Genomic DNA, 26,727 nt, shown 5'->3' on the forward strand with positions numbered 1-26,727 from the left:
TTTAGCATGAATATATATCAATATCTATAATGCATCTCTATACAGTATCTTACGGATGGGCAGATTTTCATTAAACTGGGTGTGAATAATTAATAGGTTTCCCCGAAGAGATGATTGACTTTTAGGTCTAAAAGGTCAAAGGTCAAGGTCAAAATCAAGAACAGATGGGATGATTTTCATGAAACTTGGTGGGAAGAGATGAATAACTTTTGGATTCAGTTCACAATCAAGCTCAAGGTCAACAAGATCGTGGAAATGTAGGGTAAACACAGGTCCCCGACCCCTGCCGCAGGCCTGGATGTGGTCAGTGGTCACACCATCTGCACCCCCTAGAAGATTCACCTAACCACTATACTACCAGGAAGGAATTGTACTGAATTGGTGATGACGTTGTGGAGTTCGTGACCTTACATGAAGCATCTGCACTGTGTGTCTATAGGCACAACGGCAGCTACCAGAGGGGACTGTAATTGTAACATGCCTAGTACGTTTGGACTGTCTTTTGTATTGTTTTGTATTGATAGCTATTATAAATAGACCACCACTGATAACCTGCTCAAGGAGTACAGATGGTAATTGGCTCTTAGCTAACTCTTGACACATTTACATTGATGTGAAAACTGAAATGTTGATTAATGTGCATTGTCTCACACACACACACACACACACACACACACACACACACACACACACACACACACACACACACACACGCGCGCGCGCACACACGCGCACACGCAGTAATATAAATGGAAAGTGAATGGTAAAATGTGTGTATTTTGCTTTCTTAAAACATTACTGGGATTGAAAACAAATCCAGTGTGTGTTTCTGCAATATTGACAATATTGACATTAGTGAGTGCACTTTGCAGTTTACACAGTAGCCTATGCCTTTCCCCCACAGTGGACATTGATACTCTCTCATCAGCACTGCTTTTTGTAGATGCACTAATGTTAAAGTGCATTTGAGGACAAACTTGGCACAAATCCTGCTCAGGGGTCTGCTGCCATGACAATAGTCACACCAGGGGCCAGAGATATAAAATCTTGTTTCTCTCTCCCTACAGTATAAGAAAATTAAAGAAATTGAGTTGTATTTTGGGTTTTTTTGTCCCTGAAACTCAAAGTTAAAGTGGTACCATGTTGATGTGTGAGCTGGCCGTTGTAACCTAGTATTGTACTGTACAATATTTTGGGGTTGGTCTCTTACTACCATGCTAAATGATAATTTCCTGGTTAGTATCGGGGTTGTTTGTTTAAATTATTATGTTTGTGAAATGCACCACCCGATCGAATATGACAGTTACCTGTAAAACTTTAGCACACACAGTATATTTTCTTTGAGGTGAAACACATGAAAGAAGGGTGCGGGATAGCTGGGGAAAATATTTCAACACAACACACACATTTTGAGCCCTCCTCCTGGGCAGGGACATTGGGCTCTCTCTTCTAAGCAATGAAGTGAGTGAGTGTTTAGTGGAGTTTTGTCATGACTAGGTTGAGGAGTGTTGTGCTGCTGTGGGGCTGTGTCTGCCTCTGGCTTCTCAGCCAGGCCCAAGGAGCTTTGGTTATCTCCCGCAATGATGCTGTCATACAGGTAACATCACTGCTAATAATAATAATAATAATAATGTATTATTATAATGTATAATGTATTTCATAATGCAACAGCACAACAAATTTAAATGCAATTAATGTAGTTCAGTATTCAGTTTTCCGTCAACCTGTGGTTCCTTTTTGAACTGTGGGATCTCAATGCTGCTTTGCATTTAGTCCTCTTTTATGGCCCACATGTGTTCCATTTAGGGATGGAAATCACGAACCCTAAGAATTAGAAAATCCTAATAGTTAACTCAGAGAATCAGCATTAATGCGTCTAAGCTCATCAATTCCTTTTACCAATGCCGGCAGGTTTGTTCTGACTTTGTAAAACAGTGATGTAATGTGTCTACAGCTGAAAAGGAAAAGATAAGGAGACATTTGATCATTACGGGGCCAGAGCTCAGCTCTGGAACCGTATTGTTATTGGCAGTATTCTGTCACTTCTTCTTCTTCTGCCACTTTTCGCAGTTCTGGCTGAACCGTGCAGTCGCTTTTTACGAAACTCGGCCATATGGTAGATGGTCATGAAAAACAATCAAGAAATAATTCTCACAATCTTTCGTCCAAAGGTGGCGCTATAGCACTCAATTGAAAATGGCAACTTTGAACAGGTACAACTCATGCCCTGTTTGACCTACAGCCATGAAACTTGGATACACATATGCGTCTCCTCATGCTGAACAACTTTCACCCTCTGACTTTTGACCTCTGACCTTTAGATCTCCCACCATTTTGAATTATATGAAAAACAGTCATTGGCTCCTAACTTCTGCATTTTTTCACTTATGGAAAATCCGTTGGAAATTTTTGTAGGCAGTGGTCCAAAGTTCAAGTGTTAAACGTTTCGTGCAGATTGCTCAAAAATCCCAGGAGGAGATTTTAACTATTACAGTTTTATGAAAAGTATTCATCTGTGCCTAAAACATACATGCAGACTCACATTTCTTTGAAACTTTGCAGAAATGTACAGGGTCATTCCAAATATCACTGAAACCAATCTTACTCCAATTGGCCAAAAGGGGGCGCTATAGAAATTTTTTGAAAAGGCAGACTTTAAACAGGCATAAGTCATGCCTCGTTTGGCCGAAAGTCGTGAAACTTGCTTACACATGTGCCTTGACTCATGAGGAACACACGTATCGATTTGACCATTAAGCTCCGCCCTTAGATTTTCCGCAATTTTGAGCAGTTTGAAAAATACTTGTTTTTGCCAGTTCTGACTTAACCGTGCATACGCTTTTTACGAAACTCGGCCATATGTTAGATGCTCATGAAAAACTACCAAAAAATAATTCTCACACTCATTCGTCAAAGGGTGGCGCTATAGCACTCAATTGAAAGTGCCAACTTTGAACAGGTACAACTCATGCCCTGTTTGACCTACAACCATGAAACTTCGATACACACATGCGTCTCTTCATGCCCGACAACTTTCGTGGTCTGACTTTTGACCTCTGACCTTTAGATCGCCCACCATTTTGAATTATATGAAAAACAGTCATTGGCTCCTAACTTCTGCATTTTTTCACTTATGGAAAATCCGTTGGAATTTTTTGTAGGCAGTGGTCCAAAGTTCAAGTGTTAAACGTTTTGTGCAGATTGCTCAAAAATCCCAGGAGGAGATAGATTTTAACTATTGCAGTTTTATGAAAATTATTCATCTGCCCCTAACACATACATGCAAGACTCACATTTCTTTGAAACGTTGCAGTAATGTAGAGAGTCATTCCAAATATCACTGAAACCAATCTCACTCCAATTGGCCAAAGGGGGGCGCTATAGCAATTTTTTGAAAATGCAAATTTTAAACAGGCAAAAGTCATGCCTCGTTTGGCCGAAAGTCGTGAAACTTGCTTACACTTGTGCCTTGACTCATGAGGAACACATCTATCGCTTTGACCAGTAAGCTCCGCCCTTAGATTGTCCGCAATTTTGAGCAGTTTGAAAAACACTTAAACCCAGGATTTTTCAGCTATTTGCGTGAAACTGTATCATCTGTGTGATCTCCTTTTTCACAGTTACTTGTCTGTTGGGCCAATGGCGTCTCCCTTAAATGAATGCCTCACAATCTCAAGGTCGCCAGTTCAAGCCTCACTTGATGCAGACTTAATTTAAGTTGAATTGCAAACAACATGACTGTATCACTGAATACATGTGCAAATGGTAAAGATAACCTGAAATGCTTATTTGAGAGTACGTTTTTTCAACGTATGACATACTTCATTCTGAAAATAGCTGATCTACAATCTCACAACTTTTCATGGTTTGTGAGCTTGTAGATCGGCTACTTTCACTAGTTTTGGTTCTGAGGAGATGTACAATTTCTTCATTGGTAAATGGTTTGTGAACGAGTGATCTTAGTGTTAGTGAAACAGGGGCTTGGTTCATGAAAGAAGGCAAGAGTTTATGATCTTCAACAGACAATATCAGCCTGGACAAAGCTATAGCACTATAGGTAGTGTTGCAGCCTATTAGTCTGAAGGTTGAGAGTTCGAATCCTGTTAATGGCAGTAGGTTGAGATGTCCAATCAAACCATTATGTTTCCATCTCTCTCTCTCATCAATCTATTGTTTCCATGTCACTCTCTCTCTCTCTTCAATCTATTCCGTTTCCATGTCTCTCTCTCTCTCTATTCACTGGCCCCGTATTATCGCTGCTTGCAGCTATATTCCTTGTTTTAGGATTACTTCAGCCGTGGAGTGCAGCCAACAGCTGCGAAGCTGCTACTTTTGTGGCGCCCCCTATGGGCAGATGATTGGATGTTTGTGATCCATGGCATTGTTTCTAAGACATTGGCTCAGCCCACAAATTTGTTAAGGCAATTAAATGCAAATAGTATGAAGTATCAAAACCCTGTTTGACGGACGGTCATTGTCAAATGACACAAGACCATTTGTGCGTGCCTGATGTGGTGGAAAATAAATTATTTTTCTGAGTTGTGATCTTGTGATCTTGGTTGTATTTGTTATTTTTTCTGTATGAATGTGAAACCTGAAATTTGAGCTATTTTTTCATTCTTTTTTTTCAGGAATCAAAAGGGAATCGATAAAGAATTAGCCCAAGAATTAGCAGAATTGCTAATGACCATAGGGATGGGAAATGATACGATTGTATTTATATCAATGCTATCTGTCTGGATTGTTCAACAGCTATATATTATACATGCCTCATCTCATCACAGCTTTTTGCTCTTATTTTACACTGATATAAAACTCTTAACTATACTGTATATTTTATAATTTCTCACTTCTCTCATCTTACTTTACTGCATAGATCTTTATAGATTTTCTCCTTTTTTATATTCTTCTCTTTCTCTCCTCTAGTGTATATGCATGAATAGTATGTGAGAGACTTGCATCGGTTTGTACTTTATAGCCTCTATTTTAATTCACCTTTCTATGTGAATTCCAGGAGACACAGGATGCCACCAGGTTACTTAAGGTATATAGTTCAAATGAAATTGTTGGAATAACTACTTCATGATGTTGGAAATTCAGTGCTTATATATTTTATAAATAATTTAAATATAACTTTTGACATTATTACTAATCATCGTTAGCGTTATTTCACTGTTTAGTCTGAAATAAAAACATTTTGGTACAACTAAATACTTATTTTAATGGTACTAAATGATTCACATTACTAACTTTAATAAGTGATTGGAGATGCCTGCTTCACTGTAAACTTTCTAAACTCCTCAAGTTAGACCTAGTCATAGTGGCCTACTCATACTGTATTTAATCCCAGTTAATCAAATTACTAACATTATGATGAGTGTATCTTCTTTTTATTGCAGAAAAGAAGTACAAACAACATAGAGGTAAGAAAAAATGATCCTCTTTTTCAATCTGTTAATGAAGAAATTAAAAATACAACTGTCTTTAGACAAGCTTGACCCAAGTGAAAAAATAATATACTAAATATATTTTTCAGAAGTATACTTAATATACTCTTTTTGTACTTGATAAATTACATTTAAATTGTGTTATTTTGGAACCACTTAAGTAGTACTTAGTATATTAAAAGTTGAACTAAAGATATGCTAAAACATATCTTTAATATACTTTTATGTACTTTCCCCCCCAAAAAAAATACAATTTAATTACAACTTTACTTAACTGAAGTACAATTGCTGAAGTATACTATCATTACATTTATAGTGCATTACAAATACATATCAAGTACTAAATAAATATATATAGAGTATATAGCAATTATGCTTAAAATATACAATCAATGTATTACAAATATACTTGGAGTATAAAATAAATGAATGTGAAGTATACTTTTAATAGTTTCAAGTATACTATCAATGTAATAATAAAGTATTTAAACTACAATCCAAATGTGCTAAAATATACTTTCAATGTAATAATAATGTATTTCAACTACAACTCAATTTAACTAAATGTACACAGTTAGTTAATTTAGAATATACTATTATTACATTGAAAGTATATTTTAAGCATAATTGCTATGTACTCTATATTTATTTATTTAGTACTTGATATGTATTGGTAATACACTATAAATTGAATTATAGTACACTTTAATGACATCAGCAAAACTGTACTTCAGATACTATAAGTATATTTGTAATTAAATTGTATTTTTTGTGGGGGAGAAAGTACATACAAGTATATTAAAGATATGTTTTAGCTTATCTGTAGTGCAACTTTAGGTATATTAAGTACAACTTAAATGTTTCCAATCAACATAATTTAAATTGAATTTTATAAAAAAGTACAAATGAGTATATTCAATATTCTTCTGTGAAATGTAATTTAAGATTTTTTCAAAATAACCCTACACGAATGGAAGAGCAATGTAACGTGAAGGCTTGAGGTTTAGTTGTCTATAAGAGCTATGACAACTCTCAATTGATACAACCTTCAACAACACACTCACGCTATATTTAATGATGTGAAAAGGGGAGAGAGACTGACCAAACAAACAGACATTTACACTCATGGTTTTACTAACAAATGACATAAAATATCATAAATCACCAAATAGCACCACAACAAAACACTAAACTCAATAACCCATAACATAACCGCACTACGCATTCCCATATTCAAATAATAACACAAATAAGAACAATAACACAAATTTCCCAGCATGCACTGCGCCTCAGTGCATGCTGGGAAATGGACTTCCTCTAACCACCATAAATGTAATGATAGTATACTTTAATGACATCAGCAAAAGTGTCCTTCAGATAGATACTGTAAGTATATTTGTAATTAAAGTATATATATATTTAATTAAATAAAAATGTGCTTTTCAAAAGTGTATTCATATAATGTTTATTTTTTGTTTAACTTAAGTACATTTAATGTTAAATATATATTAAATGATTATAGTATAAGTGCTTTTACAGTATATTTATAGTAGATTATCCTCAATATGCACTTATTTTAAGATATACTATACTTTTCACAAAAACGATTTAAAATATGTTCAAGTATATATTTTTGTAAGTATGTTAATGTCTATTTTATTGAAGTTTCACTTAAGTACTACTTCGTAAAAGTACACTTTTCATCAGTGCATTTATAATATAAGGCTGAAAAAATATACCGAAAAAGCATTATACTTAAAGTTTGCTTTAGTATACTTTTTAAGTATACTATCATGAATATGTTCCCGGATGCTATTAGTAATATACTTCTTAACATTATACTTGTAATATACTTGTTTTAAAGTGCATTCAATATATACTTCAACAAAGCACATGAAATACTAACTAAGCACATTTTTTAGTTTACTAATGTGCTTTGTCAAAATATATTTTGAATGCACTTTAAAACAAGTATATTACAAGTATAATGTTAAGAGGTATATTACTAATAGCATCCAGGAGTAATATACTTCTTGAAATTATACTTGTAATATACTTGTTTTAAAGTGCATTCAAAATATATTTTTACAAAGCACATTAGTAAACTTAAAAAAAGTGTGCTAAATTACAAATTAATTTATGTTAACATTTAATGTGCTTTGTAGAAATACATTTTGAATGCACTTTAAAACAAGCATATTATAAGTATAATGTTAAGAAGTATATTACTAATAGCATCCGGGAACATATTCATAAATAGTATACTTATAAAGTGTACTAAAGCAAACATTAAGTATAATGCTTTTTCAGTATATTTTTCCAGCCTTATACTATAAATGCACTGATGAAAAGTGTACTTTTACGAAGTAGTACTTGAGTGAAATTTCAATACAATAGGCATTAACATACTTACAAAAATATATACTTGAACATATTTTAAATAGTTTTTGTGAAAAGTATACTTTTAATAAGCATATTATAGTATATCTTAAAATAAGTGTATATTGAGGATAATTTGCTATGAATATACTTTAAAAGCACTTAAAATATAATAATTAAAAATATATTTAACATTAAATGTACTTAAGTTAAACAACAATTCAACAGTATATGAATAGACTTTTGAAAAGTACATTTTTATTTAATTAAATATATATTCTTTGTTTAGTACACTTTGAACAATGTGCTAAATTACAACTTAATTCATGTTGACATTAAATGTGCTTTGTAGAAATATATTTTGAATACACTCTGATTATATTTGCTAAAATATATTTTGCCCAAAAATGCACTGTTAGTATGCTTTGACAAAAGTTCAAATTGACAATTAACATACTTTTTGTGCTAAAAGTATACTTTAGCACAAAAAAAATACATTTTTTTTTCACTTGGGGACTCATGTGGAATAACAATGTTTTTCATGTGAACAAAATGCTAATACTTTTTCTTTGACACCAATTAGAGGCAGCTAGCTCCCGAGTTGTGAAAGTGAGAATCTATCAAGATTGTGAGAAAAAAACAATAGTGCACCTTAAAGGCTGTTTCCTATTTCGCAAGACAAGTGGCTGTGGACAGTGTCGAATGTCAACGAACACTTTTTGAGCTGTATAGGTAGGACATATATTCTTTGTCTCCCATCATTTCCCCCCCTCCATCCCTCTCTCTCTCTCTATCAGGTGGAGGTGGACAGTGTTACAGTGGACTGTACCGTAGCATCTCGTTTCGCTCACACCGTCATGACCTCCACTGCTCTGAACAAGGCCAACTCCTCACAGGAGATCTTCTTTGAGGTGGAGCTGCCCAAGACCGCCTTCATCACCAATTTCAGCATGTCAGTGCCATCTCTCTGTCTCTTCCTACTGTGTGTTTCGTACCTGTGTCTGCCTCTGTATCTCCCTGACCATTTTCACCGCAATGTTCCAAAGCTCATATTATGCCTTTTGGAATTTGAAATGACAACTGTCAGTGATAAACCTCTGTTGCGTTCTAACTCTATTTGCTTCTCAGGGAAATTGATAATCAGATGTATGTTGGAGAGGTCAAAGAGAAGGAGAAAGCCAAGAAGCAGTATGAGAAAGCTGTCTCATCAGGACAGACTGCTGGACTGGTCAAGTAAGTCTCAGGGCATGTTACTGGGAGAGGGGTGAAATAGCTATAGCAGATGACACTGCCGTAGTCTCGGATACAGCTGAGAAAGGAAGGGAGTGCAGGAAGATCGGCCTCAAGCTCAATGCCAAGAAAAAAAGTATTAACAGTTAACACAGGGGACAAAACCATTGCAACTGCCGATGGGATGAGGTAGTCGAGGACTTCAAATATCTCCGGACCTGGACTTTTTCAACAGGACCTGAAGGTCCAGAGGGCACTTGCCTGGAATGCTCTGCATGGGATGAGAGCGTGTGGAAATCAGACATGGAAGTAGACCTCAAGAGGGGGCTGTTTGTAACTAAAGTAGTAGTCAGTGCTGCTGTATGGGGCATGCACAAAGACATGGACCCTCACAGAACAACAGGAAAGGGCCCTGGATAGTCTACACAAGAATGCTACGAATGGCACTAGGTGTCACATGGACGGACCACATCAGAAATTAGGTCATCTACGGGGACCTAACAGGGGTCACAGACAAGGTCAGAGAGAGAAGGATGAGGCTGGGAGGGCCAGCAAACTGACACTGTGGGAGCCAACCCAGGGCACAGCCAGGAAAGGCAAGCCTTTCATAGATGCACTGAGGAGCTAACAACATTGCAGAGCTCAAGACCCTGATGCTAGACAGGAGGATGTGGAGGGCAGCAATTCAGGAGTCCGGAATTGGTGTTGGCTAGACCGCACTCTCGCATGGCACATACATATTCCCAATCATTCTTTTATTCATTATTTTTGGTTTGTCTGTGTTCTAGGGCCTTTGGAAGAAAAATGGAGAAGTTCACTGTGTCAGTAAACATTGCTGCCAATAGCAGCGTGAAATTCATTCTGACCTATGAGGAGCTTCTTAACAGGAAACTAGGCCAGTATGAGATTCTGACCCGGGTCAAACCCAAGCAGCTTGTCCGGAACTTTCAGGTTGGTGCCATCTAATAATGACTGAGCATCCAGTGAGGACCAATTATATGAATATAAGTTGAAAATGGGTGAAGTGGTCCTTTAATGAAAGGCTAATCTCACTTTGTGTATGTGTTTGTGTCTAACTTTGCACAGATTGTGACAGATATCTATGAGCCACAGGGTATTGCATATGTCGATGCCTATGGAACCTTCTTATCCAATGAGCTGCTCCCTCTGGTGGAGAAAACCGTCACAGACAAAAAGGTAGAGGGCTAAACATGGCTCTACATTCTCATACATTGTCAAACCCGTCCCAAGGTTCTTCGGACAGCTCGTTTCATTCATTTCTCAAATTCTACCCTACGCTGTTGATACCCGTCTTCCCTATTAAATATGCATATCTTCCATAAATCCAGATCACACTGTAGTTTTGTAGAAAGAAAAAGTAATGAGTAAGTAACGGGCAACCTACTGACAAACTGCCCTGATGACCACCAGAGCAGGCCTCAACATTTAGGTTGTTTCTTAAATCTGTCATGAAAAATAAAGGCAATTTTAACACTTTTTTCTCCATAAAACTACAGTGAGCCTTGGATTTTTTTAAGTAAACCTGCTGTTTACAATCTCACTTAAGAATTAATACTTCATTCCAGCGACAAATTGCAGCACACTTGAACCATCCAAATAGCACCTGTATGTGGCAACACACCTAAGACCACCCAGCAGAGCTTCTACCTCTTGTCTTCTATTAGACATGTCAGATAAGGTAAGGTAAGTTTGCACTAAAGTGAATGTATTATATCCTTCTTTCAGGCACACATCTCCTTCTCACCGACACCGGAGCAGCAGAGGAAGTGTCCAGACTGTGAGGGAACTCTGCTCGATGGAGATTTCATCATCAAGTATGATGTGAAACGGGCCACGAGCCTAGGGGACGTTCAGGTCAGCTGTCTATTGTATCTATTTTAATCTCCTCAATGTTTTCTCCTCTCTTTAAAGTGTGCTGTTGCAATTTGATTATAATTGTTTTCATTCCGTTAAGCACTCTGTGTTGCCCTGGTATATGAAAGGTGCTGTGTAAATAAGTTGCCTTGTCAACAAATACACCAGTTTGACCTTAAAATCTTTCTGCAAACTATTAAATAGAGACCCAGGGCCCTATTTTAAGGCTGTTTCGCTATTTTGGGTGGCCAAACAGCATTGGCCACGCCTCCAGGTCTTATGTTAAGTCATAATACCTGGTAATTAAGATGCGCAAAATAGGGCCCTCACTGTCTTACTGAAATGGAAATTCCTAATTAACATACTGAACATTCCTAATGCAAAGCATGTCCTGAAACTCTAATGCAGCAAAGCTGTTGACCAAAACTTTTATCAACAGCGGTATAGTTAAAATTCTCCCCTCCTGTCATTGCTTTCTGAGTATACAGTTCATTTGTCTTTTTTTACCCTCAGATTGTGAATGGATACTTCGTCCACTTCTTTGCACCTCCTGACTTACCCAGAGTTCCAAAGAATGTGGTGTTTGTGATTGACATTAGTGGATCCATGTCTGGAACTAAGATAATTCAGGTGAGAAAGTGTGTGAGACAGTGAGTGTGTGAGAGAAAAGTGTCTACAGTATTTTATGTGGGCTATTCTATGTACATGTTTATGCATGACCTCTGATCTTGTTACCCTGTGGTGCAGACGCGTGAGGCATTGCTGGCCATCCTCCAGGACCTGCATGAGGACGACTACTTTGCTATCATCCTGTTTGATCATAGGGTTAAATTCTGGAAAGAATCTCTTATTAAGGCCAGCAAGGAAAACGTGGCCGAAGCCCTGACATTCGCCAGAGGGATACGTGACGATGGATGTAAGCATCAGACTAAGTCACATCTTGGACGCTGCACTAATGATTCCTACAGGTTGGTTCAGTGGGGTGTGGCACTAGGAAGAATAGCACATGCCTACTACAGGAGCGTTACATCCTCCTGGTGAAACTTCTCAGTGTCAGGTGAAAAGAAGCGGCATTGATGTCACATGGATCGGAGGAGACATAATTGTCTGTGCTGACGGCGAAACTGGTTTTCTAATGGCCACTCATTAACAATTCGGCCGAATGCAAATGAGCCCCATTTGAAAACAAAGGTGACTTAAAGGGTGAGGGGCTACTAATGTTGTTATGTTGATTTTTTGTTTTTTCCCCCTGGCGGATCTTGCCCCTACACAGGGGCAAGCATGGGTTCACACAGACCGGGCCATGGCCTCGTTGGCCCCAATGAGCGTACGCCTCTGGACTAGAATGCACAGGGAATTGGAATAACTAAGTTTGGAAAAAAATGTGATGTGCTCCAGTAGGCCTACGTCCTCTCGGTGAAGCTCATCACTTGCAGGTTAAAAGCGGCAGGACTGGAGATTTCATGTGTATTGGAGGAGGCATGTGATTCCAATGCCATCCAGTCCGAAGACCAACCAGTAGGGGCCAGCAGTGACAAGATTACACAAATCAACAATGGGGAAAAAAAGGGAAAATACTTGGCAAAAATGTATAAATAATAAGTCTCATCTTTGTCCTTGATCACTTCCTTATATGGATTATGGATAATGTTGGAAAGCAAAGAACCAGATGAATTTGATTTAATATCATTGCACAGAATTCAATTGACATGTGTGTGTTCTCCTTCCAGATACCGATATCAATAAAGCAGCGCTGGCTGCTGTAAACATGCTGGTGAAAGACAGGCAAGACAACAACCTCCCAGAAAGGAGTTTTGACATGATTATCTTCATGACTGATGGAATGCCAAACCACGGTGAGCTCAACTTTTGAAATGTCATACGATTAAAGGACTGAGCCCTGAAGCTTAACAAAAGGTAGCCCTGCCACTAGGTGGTGTACCAATACTTTAACATTTAGAAAATTGTCTCAGAGCATTGAGCATTGGCTAAACCAAAGACCACAGCTGATGTTTCCAAATATACGCTGTTAATTTGTTCTGTCTGTGCAGAGTTGTGGCACGCAGAGGACTGCACATACAGTACTGTAGTTGGGGCACATTACATGTATCCCTGTGTATAGGCTAGCTAGTGTATTTATATTGAACTGTGTGCTACAGGGCGCATGATTTAGTGAGCCCTGTAACAAATATTTCTGGTAATTTTGTAGCTATAATATTGTATAAACTATGTGTTTATATACTCCTGAATCTGTGTCTGTGTGTGCTTTTGGGAATACAGATATTATTGACTACGTGTACATTTTTCCATCTTTGCAAATGTGTGGGAGCTAACCTCCTGTAAAGTATTCTGAGAAATGTTTGTGGTCCTGTCAGTGATAGGATGGAAGGTACCGCATTGTACTATAAATATTTGTGTTTGTTATATTCTACATACTACTGTATATGTACAACATATATGTACCGTATATTTACATACAGGAACTAGTGACCTCCCAAAGATCCAAGAAAATGTACGTAGAGCTGTTGATGGAAAAATGTCTCTCTTCTGTCTGGGATTTGGAAATGATGTGGATTACTCCTTTCTGGATGTGATGGCCCAACAAAACAAGGGACTGGCCCGCAGAATCTACGAGGCCTCAGATGCGACCGCCCAACTCCAGGTGCAGTAAGGGAGGGTGTGATACAGGATTTATGGTATGATATGTGATAGGTATGATATGTGATAGGACACTTAAAGTTCAGTCAGTCAGTCAGTCAGTCAGTCAGTCAGTCAGTCAGTAATTTTAATTTTAACAAGATCCAAATGAAGGCATTGGTAAAAAATGTTGTTGACCCCAATGCATTCATCTTGGTGAGACTCATTTGAGCCCAAGATTAGGGTATTGGCCAACATGTTAGTCTATAAATTTGAGCTGAATTATTTTCTTTTCTTACGAGTTGTAACATTGTAGTCACTGCTCCCAAACATTTGCCATGTCCCCCCCTTGTTTTAAACATGGTTCGAATAAATCAACTCATCCTCAAGTAACCTACTCCTGTTTCTTGGTAAGGTCCGATAAGCTAGTTGCCACAATTAACAGCCTTACTGTATGTGTAGTAATAACACTACTTTTACCAATGTGTGGTATCCACTGGGCCTGACCTTGATTATTCGAATAGTCGACTAATCGATCGAGGGAGTCTGATTCGACTGCCGTTCTCTTAGTCGAATCATGGAAAAAATAAATTGCATGATTTGACTGAGAGATTGGCAGTCAAATCAGACTGATACGACTGCCAATCAGTCGAATCATGCATTTCTTTTAATGTATTCGACTATAGGCAACATTTGGCCAATCAGAGTCGACTATTAGACATCCTTAGTCGGGGACAGGACCTAGTATCCACACAATGTGGATAGTTGTCACTGACTGCCTTATATTGGTTGAGCTCCTACGGTACCACCTAGACAAAGCTTTAGTGTTGCATTAAGTGACTGTTGAATTTACCAGCGGTGACCTGCATGGCTTGATTCTATAGCCTCATCCTATTGTATAAATACATTTACTGGGGATGCACTTTTTAATCTCTGTTTGGAAAAGTGATATTTAAATAAAGCTTATTTCTTCTTTTTATTATTATTTTCCACAGGGTTTCTATGAGGAGGTGGCCAGTACTCTACTCTTAGAGGTGGACCTTCGTTACCCTGACAACACCGTAGATTTCCTGACCAACAACCACTTCACTCAGCTGTTCAACGGCTCAGAGATTGTGGTGGCCGGACGACTGAGTGACAATGACATCGATAACTTCATGGTGGAAGTGTTCGCCAAGGGGGTGAGACAGAGGAGTAGCCTACTGTGTCTCTTACTTAAGATGAAAAAGCACGGTAGCAGTGTTGATTTCGTCGACTAAAACTATGACGAAAAATGTTCGTCGACTACCTTTTTTCACTGACGAAAACAAAATAAAAACAAAATAAAAAACTAAGCTACAATGCCTAAAACTAAGACTAAATATATTGACAATTTCGTCAACAAATAAAAACTAGACTAAAATGTTAGCTAATGGAGAAGAAATCCAGTAGAACTAAAAGACAAGCCATTTTAAGTTTGGTTGCGCTCGGGTGTTGCGCTCTGAAAATAGCAGATCTACGTTTTGAGCTTGTAGATCGGCTATTTTCAGCATGCAACCAAGTGTAAAATCAAACATCACAACGCCATTGAGGCCCGCCAAAATAAATTTTAGTCGACTAAATCAACTGTAGATTTAGTCGACTAAAATCTTACGATATTTAGTCGACTAGAACTAGACAAAATTTCAGATGACTAAGACTAAATGGAATTTTATTCCATAGACTATTGACTAAATTAAAAATAAGCTGTCAAAATCAACACATGCACGGTAGCCGTTGATTCTCTTCTCTTTCTCTAGTCTGTTGAGGACTTTCAGGTGCAGGGCCAGGCGACCGCTGTAGATTGGAACGTTATCTACCCAGAGAAGGAGTACATCTTTGGGGACTTCACAGAGCGTCTGTGGGCCTACATGACCATCCAACAGCTACTGGAGCAGAGGTCTGTTTGAATCATCTCTAGCTATTAGCTGCTCTGTCAGGACTTTGAGACTATGGATTTCTTACAGTGTAGGAATAAGTCTTTTATGAATACTGAATTTTTCATTTGTTCCAGTAAGACTGGTACAGCAGAGGAAAAAAGCAACGCCACAGCCAAGGCTCTTGAGATGTCCCTGCAGTACAATTTTGTCACTCCACTGACCTCCATGGTGGTCACCAAGCCTCAGACTGAGGATGGAGAGAGTGATTCCTTCATCGCTGACAAACTGACTGAGGGTAGGGAAGAAGATGGAATGGGAAGGAAAAAAGTGTGACACTTGACTGTGGTCTCGTCTCCATCATTAAACAAGCACTATTAAAGCTGCTGACTCCATACGTTGTCATCTTCTAATATCTTTTCACTATTTATTTTCTACAGAGCAACGACAAGAGGCAGAGAGACGAGGTAAAACATTCCATTTCCAACCAACAGAATAAGAAAGGTTTACGCTTACAATGTATTTATTTTTAATCTGGATGCCATTTTGTGTATAACCAGGTCAGGTGGACAAAAGCATAAGTGGATACAGCATACCACCTTATGATCCCACATATCTTGGTAAATACCCAAGTGCTAACATATATTTAGCTCAGCTTCAGGTATTGGCAGCTGTACTTGTATCCAATGTTAACTGAGCTCTCACCTTGATAATGTCCTTTCAGTGGATGGAGATCCTCATTTCATGATAGAGCTTCCAAAGAGAGATGATGCACTGTGCTTCAATATCAACGACACACCAGGCACCATCTTCAACCTGGTTAGAGACACAACCACAGGTGATTAAAATATGATTCTCTTTTCGTTTTTTAATTATTCACATTGTCAGAGCCAAAGACACTGTAGTGGACAACTTCTGATGATTATTCTAACAGCCATTTTAGTTTTACACTTAAGATTTGGACATAATATCGATGTAGATTGGAATACTCAATACATCTGAACAGTGTTGTATTTTGTATGAGTTAAAGGGTAACTTGGTTTTATTTAATTGTATATACGTATAATAGTTTTCATCTGTGCTTTGTGAGTGACTGAATCCAGTTTTGGTTCCTTAGGAATTCTAGTCAATGGTCAGACTATTGGAGATAAGAAAGTTGCCCCCGATGGTAAAATCAACAGCTACTTTGGACGTTTCGGCATCATTCACAAGACCCTGGGGGTGAGACTGGAGGTGACCACTGAAGACATCTCTGTGTTACAAGATGGAAAACGTGTCAAGTTACTGTGGTCTGATAAATCTGCCATCAAAGGACCCAAGTAAGTTATTGCTTCTTAGAGTATCTTCTCACTCAATGACAGGGCAAGTACACAATGATATTTAAAGTTAAGGCTGAATGAAGTTTAGGACTCAAGAAACAAGATCCTGTTTTTTTTTTGTGAAGAATCTGTGTTTTTAGATATCTAGTAATCTTCGAATATTTTGTGACGTTATTTACGTCACGACGGCATGGTCTCATTCCTTTCCACACTACATATACATGTACTGTATAAGGCAGAAATACTGGGAGCGCACTCCAGGTGCTCTCCAGTCATTCATGAATTCAAACTGGTCGGAGCGTCACAGATTCTCATAGCGTTTTTCGAAAACACCCATTGTAGAAGTTGCTGCACTGGCGTTTATGCCCAGGTATAGGCCACCACTTTATGTAACGGAGTGGCTGTGGTCCTTCACTCAGATCAAAATATGCACCGAGCTGAATGCACTGCTCTTTGACATTGAATACAAATGCCAGTAGACTACCTCTCTTTTTCTTAATATTGCATGTTTTGAGGCTGTTTTTTATTATTATTGCAGTCTAGAGATAAATTAATCCTAAGACTTGTTATAGAGAGATAATTGGCTACGTCACTGATTTTTTTTTATTTGTACATAAGAGGCATACTTTGAAGGAATACACAAGATTTGTGAAGCACCTCTGAATAAACTTTTAGTATCTTTATGTATCTTTTGAGTATTGTTAAGACCCAGCCTAGCGGTCACCAGGTGTAACACAAAAATGTTCACTCTCCTACCCAGTCCCCAAACATAGCCAGCCAACACCAGTTTAAATCCAAAAATACAGTGATTTATTAATGAAGATTCAGAACAATTGGTAAATTACGTCAGGGTGGGCCCTTAGACATAAACCCCTAAACAAAAGAAAACACTTTTCTTACCTAGACCAAGCAGAATCACCCTTGGCTGAATCTCTGCTACCCACAATTCCAGTGTGTACTGTACACCTATCAACATTCCCTTCTCCCCTCTGCCTCCCTCCTCTCGCACCCTCCCAATTACCTCCCTATCTCCGTTCTCTCTGCCCTGGCACCTCCTTTCCAGTATGGATCTTCTCTTGACCAAAGACTGCACCCTGACGGTCAGTCTAAAAGATTCTGTGACGTTTGTGGTCCTGCTACACCGGGTCTGGAAGAGCCACCCATACCACCAAGACTACCTGGGCTTCTACACCCTGGACAGCCATCTTCTCTCCCCATCTGTTCACGGCCTGCTAGGTACAGAACCACACACTAGGGGGCAGCACTAGGACAGGATAGAATATCAGATGTACTGTCCACTGAAACATCTATTCTACCCTCCCCATTAAGTCACAGTAGGATAAAAGAAATGTCAAAATAATTGATCGCCTTTGACCTACAGTATTTGTGTAGTTAAGTTGTTTTTCAACCCTCATTTATGTTGCAATATGGCAGTATTATAGATTATCACACGGCTAGAACTTTATTTTGCATTGTGCAATGGGCCATGTAGTTTCAGTGCAGACTAATAGAGAATGAACCAGAATGATTCCCCTTTAAATAAAAAACAAAATAAATGACAATGGTGGGCTGTCCTCCAGGTCAGTTTTACCATGGGGTTGAGTTTGAGGTGGGAGATCTGCGTCCAGGAGAGGTGCCTGAGAAACCTGATGCCACCATGTATGTGAAGGGACAGGAGCTCAATGTGACCAGGTACACATGACTGTCTCATCCTATGGGTATTAGGCTGAATGAATATTTCTAGATCTGGTACAGTTAAAAGTGTGTGTTTGTCTTTGTTTCAATGGGGTGCATTTCTCCTTTCCGACATGTCGCCTTTCCGACGTTGACGAACCCTATACCTAACCCTAACCCTAACCTTAACCGCACGCGGAAGCCACTAGTCGGAGTGGTGAGATGTCGGAATGGAAGGAGCACCCCGTTTCAATGTACTGTGCAGTTTTTTATACATTTGAGTCAATATAATATGTCTCTTTCTCATTGGTCCACAGAGGCTGGCAGAAGGACTATAGGAATGATGTGAAGAATGGAGTAAATATTCCCTGCTGGTTCATTCATAGTAATGGAACAGGCCTCATAGATGGAGATGCCTCAGATTACATTGTGTCTGGCCTGTTTAAGACTTACTGATCACTGATAATAGGTAATAGTGGAAATGACAGGACTCACCAGGTTCCAACTTCATAGAACAAATGTTCATGATTATCATTCTTTAAATGTAACATTCTATACTTAGGTAAACTGCAATTGTACAATAAGATTTGTATTTTTTATTATTTTATTTTCATGGGGGGTGGGGGGGCTTTAATTGATAGGCACAGTGAAGAGAGACAGCAAACACAATTGGTTCTCAAACTTTTAAATTTCAAGGACCCCCATAACTCAAACTAAAGGGTAACCTTACACATGGTTATTCTGTGCTACACAAGGTTGAGCTTTGGCCTACCATATGAGTTCTCCTTCACCCTGCATGAGAGGGGAAACACCATCATCTGCAGCAGTCAAAATAGCCAAGAGGGAAATAGCTCTCTACTGGGAGGAATTAGACTTCCATAACTTCCTGGTCACATGACTAGGTCAGGTGACTAGGTCAGATGCACCATTCACCTGGATTCCCACACTATTATTATATATACTGTTTGATTATTCAGATAAACCAGCAGTCACCTAATTTTGCTTGGTCAGGAGTTGCACTTTGTATTTTGCACTGCTTTTGTTAATTGTGCTGAGAACTTTCAAGTGTCATTCAATAATTATATAATTTGCTGACAATTAGAAGTAAAAAAAACTATAGGTGCAAGAATCAATAACGGGAGCACAAAATGCCAGTGACAGCATTTGGTCAATCAGCTTCATATTTCTTTAGTGGTCTTAATACCACTAAGACGTTTGGGAATAAAATGACATGGTCGTTTGGCCTAAACCCTATCTAGCTTATTGCTAGATACATGTCTTGCATCTAGCTATGTAGGCATTTTGTTTTCATGAGCCGCAAATGGAGGGTCAGCCTCTGCTTAAGTCTTATGTCTTACGTCGAATTTGAGATTCGAGTTATTCACATTTTTGTGAAAAGTCATGCCTTCTAAAATGTGTTGGCTCAAGGAGGCTTCATTTTTATTTTCTTAAAAGAAAAACATTTTTTAACACTAGAAAACGTGTTCCTCGGATACAATAGAGTGCCTACAAACCTGCCTCGTGCTTGGCCCCCTAATAAAAGCAGTCATTGTAAGTTTTCTTTTCTTTTACACATTCCACCACATAACCATGACACTTTTGCATGCCTACAAAAATAAAATGTGTGAGACATTTCATTTCACAGTTTGTTACTGGACTGTAAACGACGAAATATGTGACATGTGCCTCCCTAGCTTCCCGTTTTTACTGTAAACACTTAAATATGTGTGGAATCAAATGGCATTCTGCCTCATGGGACCCTCAAATTCTAGATATCCAGCCATCCAGCTTAATGTCGGCTATGGTCAATGCATATTCCCTCCATATTTCAGATAGTAATGTTTATGGCTTATATTGTGTCTAATATTAACTTAAAGATGATAGTTTTGTACTTGCCAATGCAAAATATGGATAGGAGGCAAGGAAAAGCCTGGTCTTTTGTAAACTCACAGGACCTTTTTCATTAGTCAATTATAGCCTGTTATTGTGAATTAAAAATAATCATTTAGAATGGAGTGGAGTTAAAACAACCGTATGAGAAAAAGACAGATAAGAAAAATAACTTAAACAGCTGCTTTGAATGTCATCATTTATTTGATTTCCGTCAGTGATCGCTAGACAGAAATGTTATGGAGCAGTTCTCACATGGGCCATAGCAGCTTGGTCGTGGATTAACTGGCTATTTACACCCAGCTCCAAAATCCACCCAAAGAACAACTATAAAGGCTAAGTGGAACCATGACCTCGTTCAAGCCCAGTTACAGCACTTGCAGGTGTTGTCGAACACAAGGCTTGAAGGGCATTGCTGTACAATGGTTTGTCCCTGGTTGCAGTGGTAGTACTGGGTCTTGCTCTTGGGGTCTGGGAAGAGTCCGTCACTCCTGCCAAAGCAAAATGGAGCTCCTGGAGGTGGTGGCATCTGGGTGACTGGGGGCAGGGGTTGAGTGCGAGGTGTGCAGGCTGCGTGAGAGATGGTGGATAAAGAACATTTTCAAAAGATGGAGTCAGTGTAGAAGTCAGTGTAGAAGTATTACAGCATGCGTGTTTAATTTTTTTCATGTGAGAGCGTGTGAGAGTGCATGTTACCAGCTCCTCCCAGGCCTGTCTTGAGGGCGCTGATCAGTGGGTATTTCCCCTGTCCACAGAAGGTGCCGCTGAAGTCATCCATGTCCAGAGTCCAGACAAAACCTCCACCAAAACCATTCTGCTTCAGCCAGTCCACCTGTATACGGACCCAGTGGTTTAAAAAAAAAAAAGTACCACAGGAAACAGTATTTAGTGGCCACAAATGTTAACAATATACGAGTACAATTTTGTCACCTTGATCCCGAAGCTCTTGACGTTGTCGTATCCAACCCAGGTTTTGCTGTTGTAGGCATAAGGCACATCCTGGGGGGCATCCCAAGCCTCAGTGCCTCCTGCCTTCAGGAAGTCGCAGATCTGAATGAAGGTAGAGATTTACAACAGGTTCAAGGTGCTTTATTTTCACATTCATGTGCAATACAGCCTGTCGCAACATGGCATTGTGCACTTCAAGTACCCTGAGCTTCCTCAACAGTGTGGAAGAAAAATGTAATAATAAGTCAGAATAAAAATAGGACAAAAAATATATATATATATATATATTGTGGGAAGGAGGGGGAAAGCTTGCCTGATGCATAACTCAAGCACAGGTTGACTTCAAAGTTGGCGTGTGTATCACCGAGGTGTGCTGTCCACAATCGAAAATCTGAAAATCTCTGTATAGATTACACAAATGCCCCCTTCTCGAGGGCATGATCTCCATTGTAAGCCTATGCTATTTGACCTAAATTAGCTGTATAATAGTTTGACAACACTATCAAATCTTTTTTTTTAATGTCCGACAAGTTGGATCCTGAGCATTTCCATACTATGCGGATATTTTTTTAAGAACGAGAGCTTTGTGTAACTACAGTGCATCTGCTCTGACCTGCCAGCGTCACGTCAGATTACTTCCGCATTCCGCATGTCTTGTTGACATCTCTCTTCCAATGTTACCGGTACCATCGGTGTTGCCATGAGTTTATTAATTGGTCGGCAAATCGCTACACCCGTGTCAACCCTACCTCATAGTAGGCCAAGACTCCAAGCTGTTTGGTGTAAGGTCCAGCAGGCGCACCCCCACCATCTGGAGCACCAACAGCAGTTTCGGAAGAAGCCAGAACAAAGCTGTGGCCATAGGTGGCGAATCCAACCAGCAGCTTCTCAGCTGGGGCGCCCTGGCTCTTCCAGTAGTTCATAGCCCAAGCCTATGGACACGAAAAAAACATACAAGCATCAACAGCCGCTCTTTACAGCAAGACATTCATCCATACGATATTACAATGCACAAATGTAGAGAGAAACCTCCTCACTCACCACATTGAATTGTTGCTGCCAAGCTGCCAAGTCAGCGGGGCCCTTGTACAGGGGGCTGTTCTCTCCAACCTTGTGGTTCCAGGAGCCGTGGAAATCATAGGTCATCACATGGAAATAATCCAGGACACTGGTAAAAAGGAGTCAGGGTTTATTTCTGAAGCAGAGTTCCCCTGTGTGCAGTGGTGTCATGCCCATTGAAACAGATTATTGGGGGTAAAAAACAACAACATCTCTGTCTTGCCAATCAGTCTGACATTAAACAGTAAACCCGAACCAAACCCGCACCCTAACCCTAACCGCACGCGGATGCCACATAGTCGGAGAAAAGGTCTGTCGGATTAACGCATGCCTCCCAGTCTGAAGAAGTGCATTGTTGCTTGACACGTCACTTGTTCTGGTGGATTCATAGAAGGCAGCTACAGTGCGCAAACTCTTTTTTCTGTCTTTGATATATGATATATATTTGAGTTCAGCACTATATTTTTTAAATATGTAGTTACTAGGGGTATAACTGTATGCATAGCAAACCGTTTGCTTCAGTACGTGCAGAATTTTCATTCCCAGTTCCCACACAGACATATTAATCATCATCATCATTGGCTGTGAAACAGCATGGGTCACGCCTCCAGGTCTTAAAGATGCAGTGCCATGATTTCTTTTCCGCCTAAAAAATGATGATCTGGTATTATGATTATACTAGGAGAAATAATTTTCCCCAAAAAGTGTACAGAAATGGCTAATATTACGTTTTTATGTGGCCACACCCACCAGGTCATTATGTATGCGTGGTTGTCAGGTGGGTGGTATCTGAGTTAGCCACACCCCACAATGTTAAGTGAGTTGTGGTAGGCCATCCCCTGTTATTGTGATGTCATCAAAACAGGGTATTTCCAACGGGCATTTTGACTCAGAGGCTTTCAGCTTTCAGGAAGAAACCAAAAGTACACAGGGAAGGCAAATTTGCACATTATAACAACACCTGGAGGTCTATTAGAGTAATGTTAACTTTGTGAAAACCAGAAAAGGCTCAAAACTATGGCACTGCATCTTTAAGTTAAGTCACAAGACCTGGTACTTAAGACGCGCAAAATAGGGCCCCTTGTCACATTTGTCCCAAGAAGTCACTGTAGGCCGTCTGGGGAGTGAGAGTGTGTTGGTTATTTGTACTGACGCTCCGAGCTGGGGAACCTGGTATCCAGGATCAATGGTTCCCTGTCCAGCACCGACAGCAGCGGTGAGCATCAGACGAGGACGGTTGGTCTTCTTACCTTCAGCCTCAAAGGCAGCCACCAGCTCCTGAAGAGAGACACGATGTAGTGATGGGGAACAATGAGGGTGTCAGTATTATAATCCTCAAGGGTAGCTTCATCTTATTTATCTGACTCCGACTTCTATTTAATGTATATTGCTGGACATTTTGACAGATATCTGATGTAGAAATATCTATTCTTGCATGACATATTAGGTACTCATAATCTCCACCAGGCCCGGAGACGGTGCTTATGTTTTTGGCCTTTGTCCGCGTGTTCGTGTGTCCGACCGTCCATCCGACTGTGGACAGTTAATCTTGGACACTGCTGGAACGATTAGCGTCAAACTTTGCATGCACACTCACAGTAGGCCAAAGAAGGATCCCCTCTTTTATAACTGACCTCAATGTGGTGCTGTAACAGGCTGCTTTGAGGTTTGGTCTATAACTCTTGAACAGTAGGTCGTACGATACATTTTCAGAATACACAGAGAATTAAGGGTGTGCAGGAACATAATGACATGAAGTAATATAAGATATTGTAGGCTTTAACATGAGAGAAGACTGACCTGACACAGGACAGTGAAGGCCTCCTTGGTAGGTCCAATTGGGTACTCCCAGTCGATATCCAGACCATCAAACTCGTACCCACGCAGGAACCTAATCACGCTGTCGATGAAGGTCTTACGGTTAGCAGCAGTGGACGTCATGGTTGAGAACCTGGGGGGAGAGAGAGAGAGACACACACACACACACACACACACACACACACACACACACGAGAAGAGTTATACAAGTGCTTTTACCTGTTCCTGAGGCTCCTCAGTCATTAATCCTTTTGTTTAATACTCACTTTGCAGTGCCAAAGTTCCATCCACCAAGGGCCAGCAGGGTCTTCAGGTTACTGTTCCTGAAGAACAAAAAAGTAAATAATAAAATGCACTGAGTTCTCACACGTGTTTGTGTGTGTGCAGGGACGGATTAACCCCCACACGGGCCCCCCTTTTTATTGTATTTATTTTTTGGTAAAACATTTTTTTGTGTGAAAGTTACAGGTATGGTGTGTATGATATGAAATCCATAATCATATTCCATCATATATGGAAGGGCCCCAGGAGCCCTTGTCAGGGCCTCAAACCCAGCGAGAATCACTGCTTTAAATACAGAGGAGGGGCCCACACATTTGATATTTAATTTGATTAACCTATACATTTCATTTTAGTAAATTGTCGATGGCCACTATTCCCCCGAAGGGCCCCTGAGAGCCAAAGGCCCCGGCGGCCCAATGGCCAATACAGCCCTGTGTGTGTGTGTGTGTGTGTGTGTGTGTGTGTGTGTGCGCTCACTCACTTGTTCTTGAGAGCCTGGACCTGTCCATAGAGCTTCACATCGTCCCACTCGAAGGTCTTGATCATGTTCTGGTCCATTGTAGCGAAGGCATAGATGATGTGGTCACAGAGACATGGGTCAATGTCGGTGGGCATGTACTTCCCTGCACCGGGACGGTACTGTCCCCAGTTGGTGAAATAACAGGAGAGGATGTAGGAGGATCCTACAAGACATAAGAGATTCAGTTTAGGTCTTGTTGTTGTTGTTTATTCCTCAATTTGAGAGTATCGCACCAAATGGACAAAGAACTTGAACTTACCTAGCTGCACATGCAGCAGGAGAGCCAATCCTGCAGACAGAGAGACACAGGGGGAAAGGGGTTCAGTAAGGAAAAGCACTCAGACTTAATGCATTAAGTTTCATTTCCTACCTGGGATTTAAACCCTATAGGTCCCACATAAGGTCCCCATATGTATACCAAGATGGAATCCCTACTTGGCCAGGGGACATACTGCTCTCATGAGCTTCAGACAGAACTACTTGTCAACCAGTAGGTGTGCTACCCAAGGTCTACCCAAGGTCTACATTTCTCAAAGGAAGAGGAGGGACACCACCTCCAACCACTGCAGATGTACTAGTATAGAGAGTATACTGTTAACATGCTCTACAATAGACTGTTTAAAATAATATATTATGTCATAAAAACAAGTTCTGTATTGCAGTTTTAAAGGTAGGGTAAGTGATATTTTTTGGTTAAAACAAAACGTTTTTTGTTAAAAAATGTTCTATATTATATTAATCACAGTTATGTATAGAGTGTTTGAATCTGTATAGTCTTTATGCATCATGTGTATCATAATGTTAAACAATTCTTTGAACACAAGGATAGATTCCGTTTCAATGTTAATCTAAATTACAGTTAATTTCCTCTCCAAAAACAAAGGCAGAATTTGTTCTCAACCACAATGTCTCAGCTTACCAACGCAGATGAGAAGCTTGCCCATGTTGCCTCTGTACAACTAACTGAAGGCCAGAAGCCTCTTATATAGGTTCCATTTCTCTCCATATCAGTAACCATGTTTGATCTGGCTTCATTATTCTGCTAAATCAGCAGTCACCTCTTTCATTTGCTTGGTCAGGAGTTGCACTTTCTATTTTGCAGATAACTTTCAAGTGTCATTCAATAATGATATGATTTGTTGACAATTAGAAGTCAAATAAAGGTTGTCTATAATAAAGTTTTGTTTTATTACACATTCCACCACATAACCTTTTTGCATGCCTTCACAAACACAATTTCTGAATATAGCTGGAAGCAGCGATAATACGGGGCCAGCGATTGCAGAGAGAAGAAAGAAAGAAGCAATGATAAGTAATATGCACAATAAGCCATAAAAAATAGAAGACTGAACTTGAGAAAGAAGACCATGCAATTAACAAATGAGCATTTTAAACCCTCACTAACCCTAACCTCAGTAAAACTATGCCTACCCTTAACCTCAAGAAATACTACACGTAAGCCTACGAATGCCAAATCATGATCACCTCAACACATCATCTGGGACGGGGATCGAACCGGTGACCTCCAGACTCACAGGCTGCCTTTCTTCTCATTGAGCTAGACATATGGTAACCCTGTCAGCGTCTGTTGATATATATAACTCTTTCCGACCCTGATGAACCAAGCCTCTGTCTGTGGACTGGAGGAAGCAATGTTAGTAGCACCAGGCAGCAATGTCTGTGGACTGGAGGAAGCAATGTTAGTGGCACCAGGCAGCAATGTCTGTGGACTGGAAGAAGCAATGTTAGTGGCA

General features: G+C 39.7%; 2 protein-coding genes across 2 annotated transcripts; one reads left to right on the forward strand and one right to left on the reverse strand.

The window, feature by feature from the left end:
- Positions 1-1,489: 1,489 nt before the first annotated feature.
- On the forward strand, positions 1,490-18,992 carry LOC311048598 (inter-alpha-trypsin inhibitor heavy chain H3-like; the record flags this gene model as incomplete). The annotated part of the gene is made up of 19 exons (XM_084061861.1): positions 1,490-1,597; positions 8,624-8,778; positions 8,955-9,059; positions 9,845-10,007; positions 10,143-10,253; positions 10,803-10,931; positions 11,445-11,561; positions 11,679-11,847; positions 12,662-12,787; positions 13,412-13,593; positions 14,564-14,749; positions 15,347-15,486; positions 15,601-15,761; positions 16,024-16,083; positions 16,188-16,301; positions 16,581-16,782; positions 17,846-18,018; positions 18,363-18,474; positions 18,774-18,992. 19 exons carry the CDS (start codon positions 1,490-1,492, stop codon positions 18,910-18,912), a joined length of 2,652 nt encoding a protein of 883 aa, XP_083917987.1. The 3' UTR covers positions 18,913-18,992.
- A 1,712-nt stretch (positions 18,993-20,704) lies between these two features.
- On the reverse strand, positions 20,705-25,926 carry LOC311048599 (acidic mammalian chitinase-like; the record flags this gene model as incomplete). Its single annotated transcript, XM_084061862.1, has 11 exons — positions 25,893-25,926; positions 25,233-25,262; positions 24,935-25,136; positions 24,438-24,494; positions 24,154-24,304; positions 23,507-23,631; positions 22,336-22,462; positions 22,044-22,226; positions 21,277-21,396; positions 21,043-21,178; positions 20,705-20,916 (listed from the first exon to the last, which is right to left on the reverse strand). Exons 1-11 carry the CDS (start codon positions 25,915-25,917, stop codon positions 20,705-20,707), a joined length of 1,368 nt encoding a protein of 455 aa, XP_083917988.1. The 5' UTR covers positions 25,918-25,926.
- Between the last annotated feature and the right edge of the window lie 801 nt (positions 25,927-26,727).

Source organism: Gymnoscopelus microlampas (assembly GCF_963454915.1).
Source record: "Gymnoscopelus microlampas genome assembly, chromosome: 7".
Taxonomy (NCBI): Eukaryota; Metazoa; Chordata; class Actinopteri; order Myctophiformes; family Myctophidae; genus Gymnoscopelus; species Gymnoscopelus microlampas.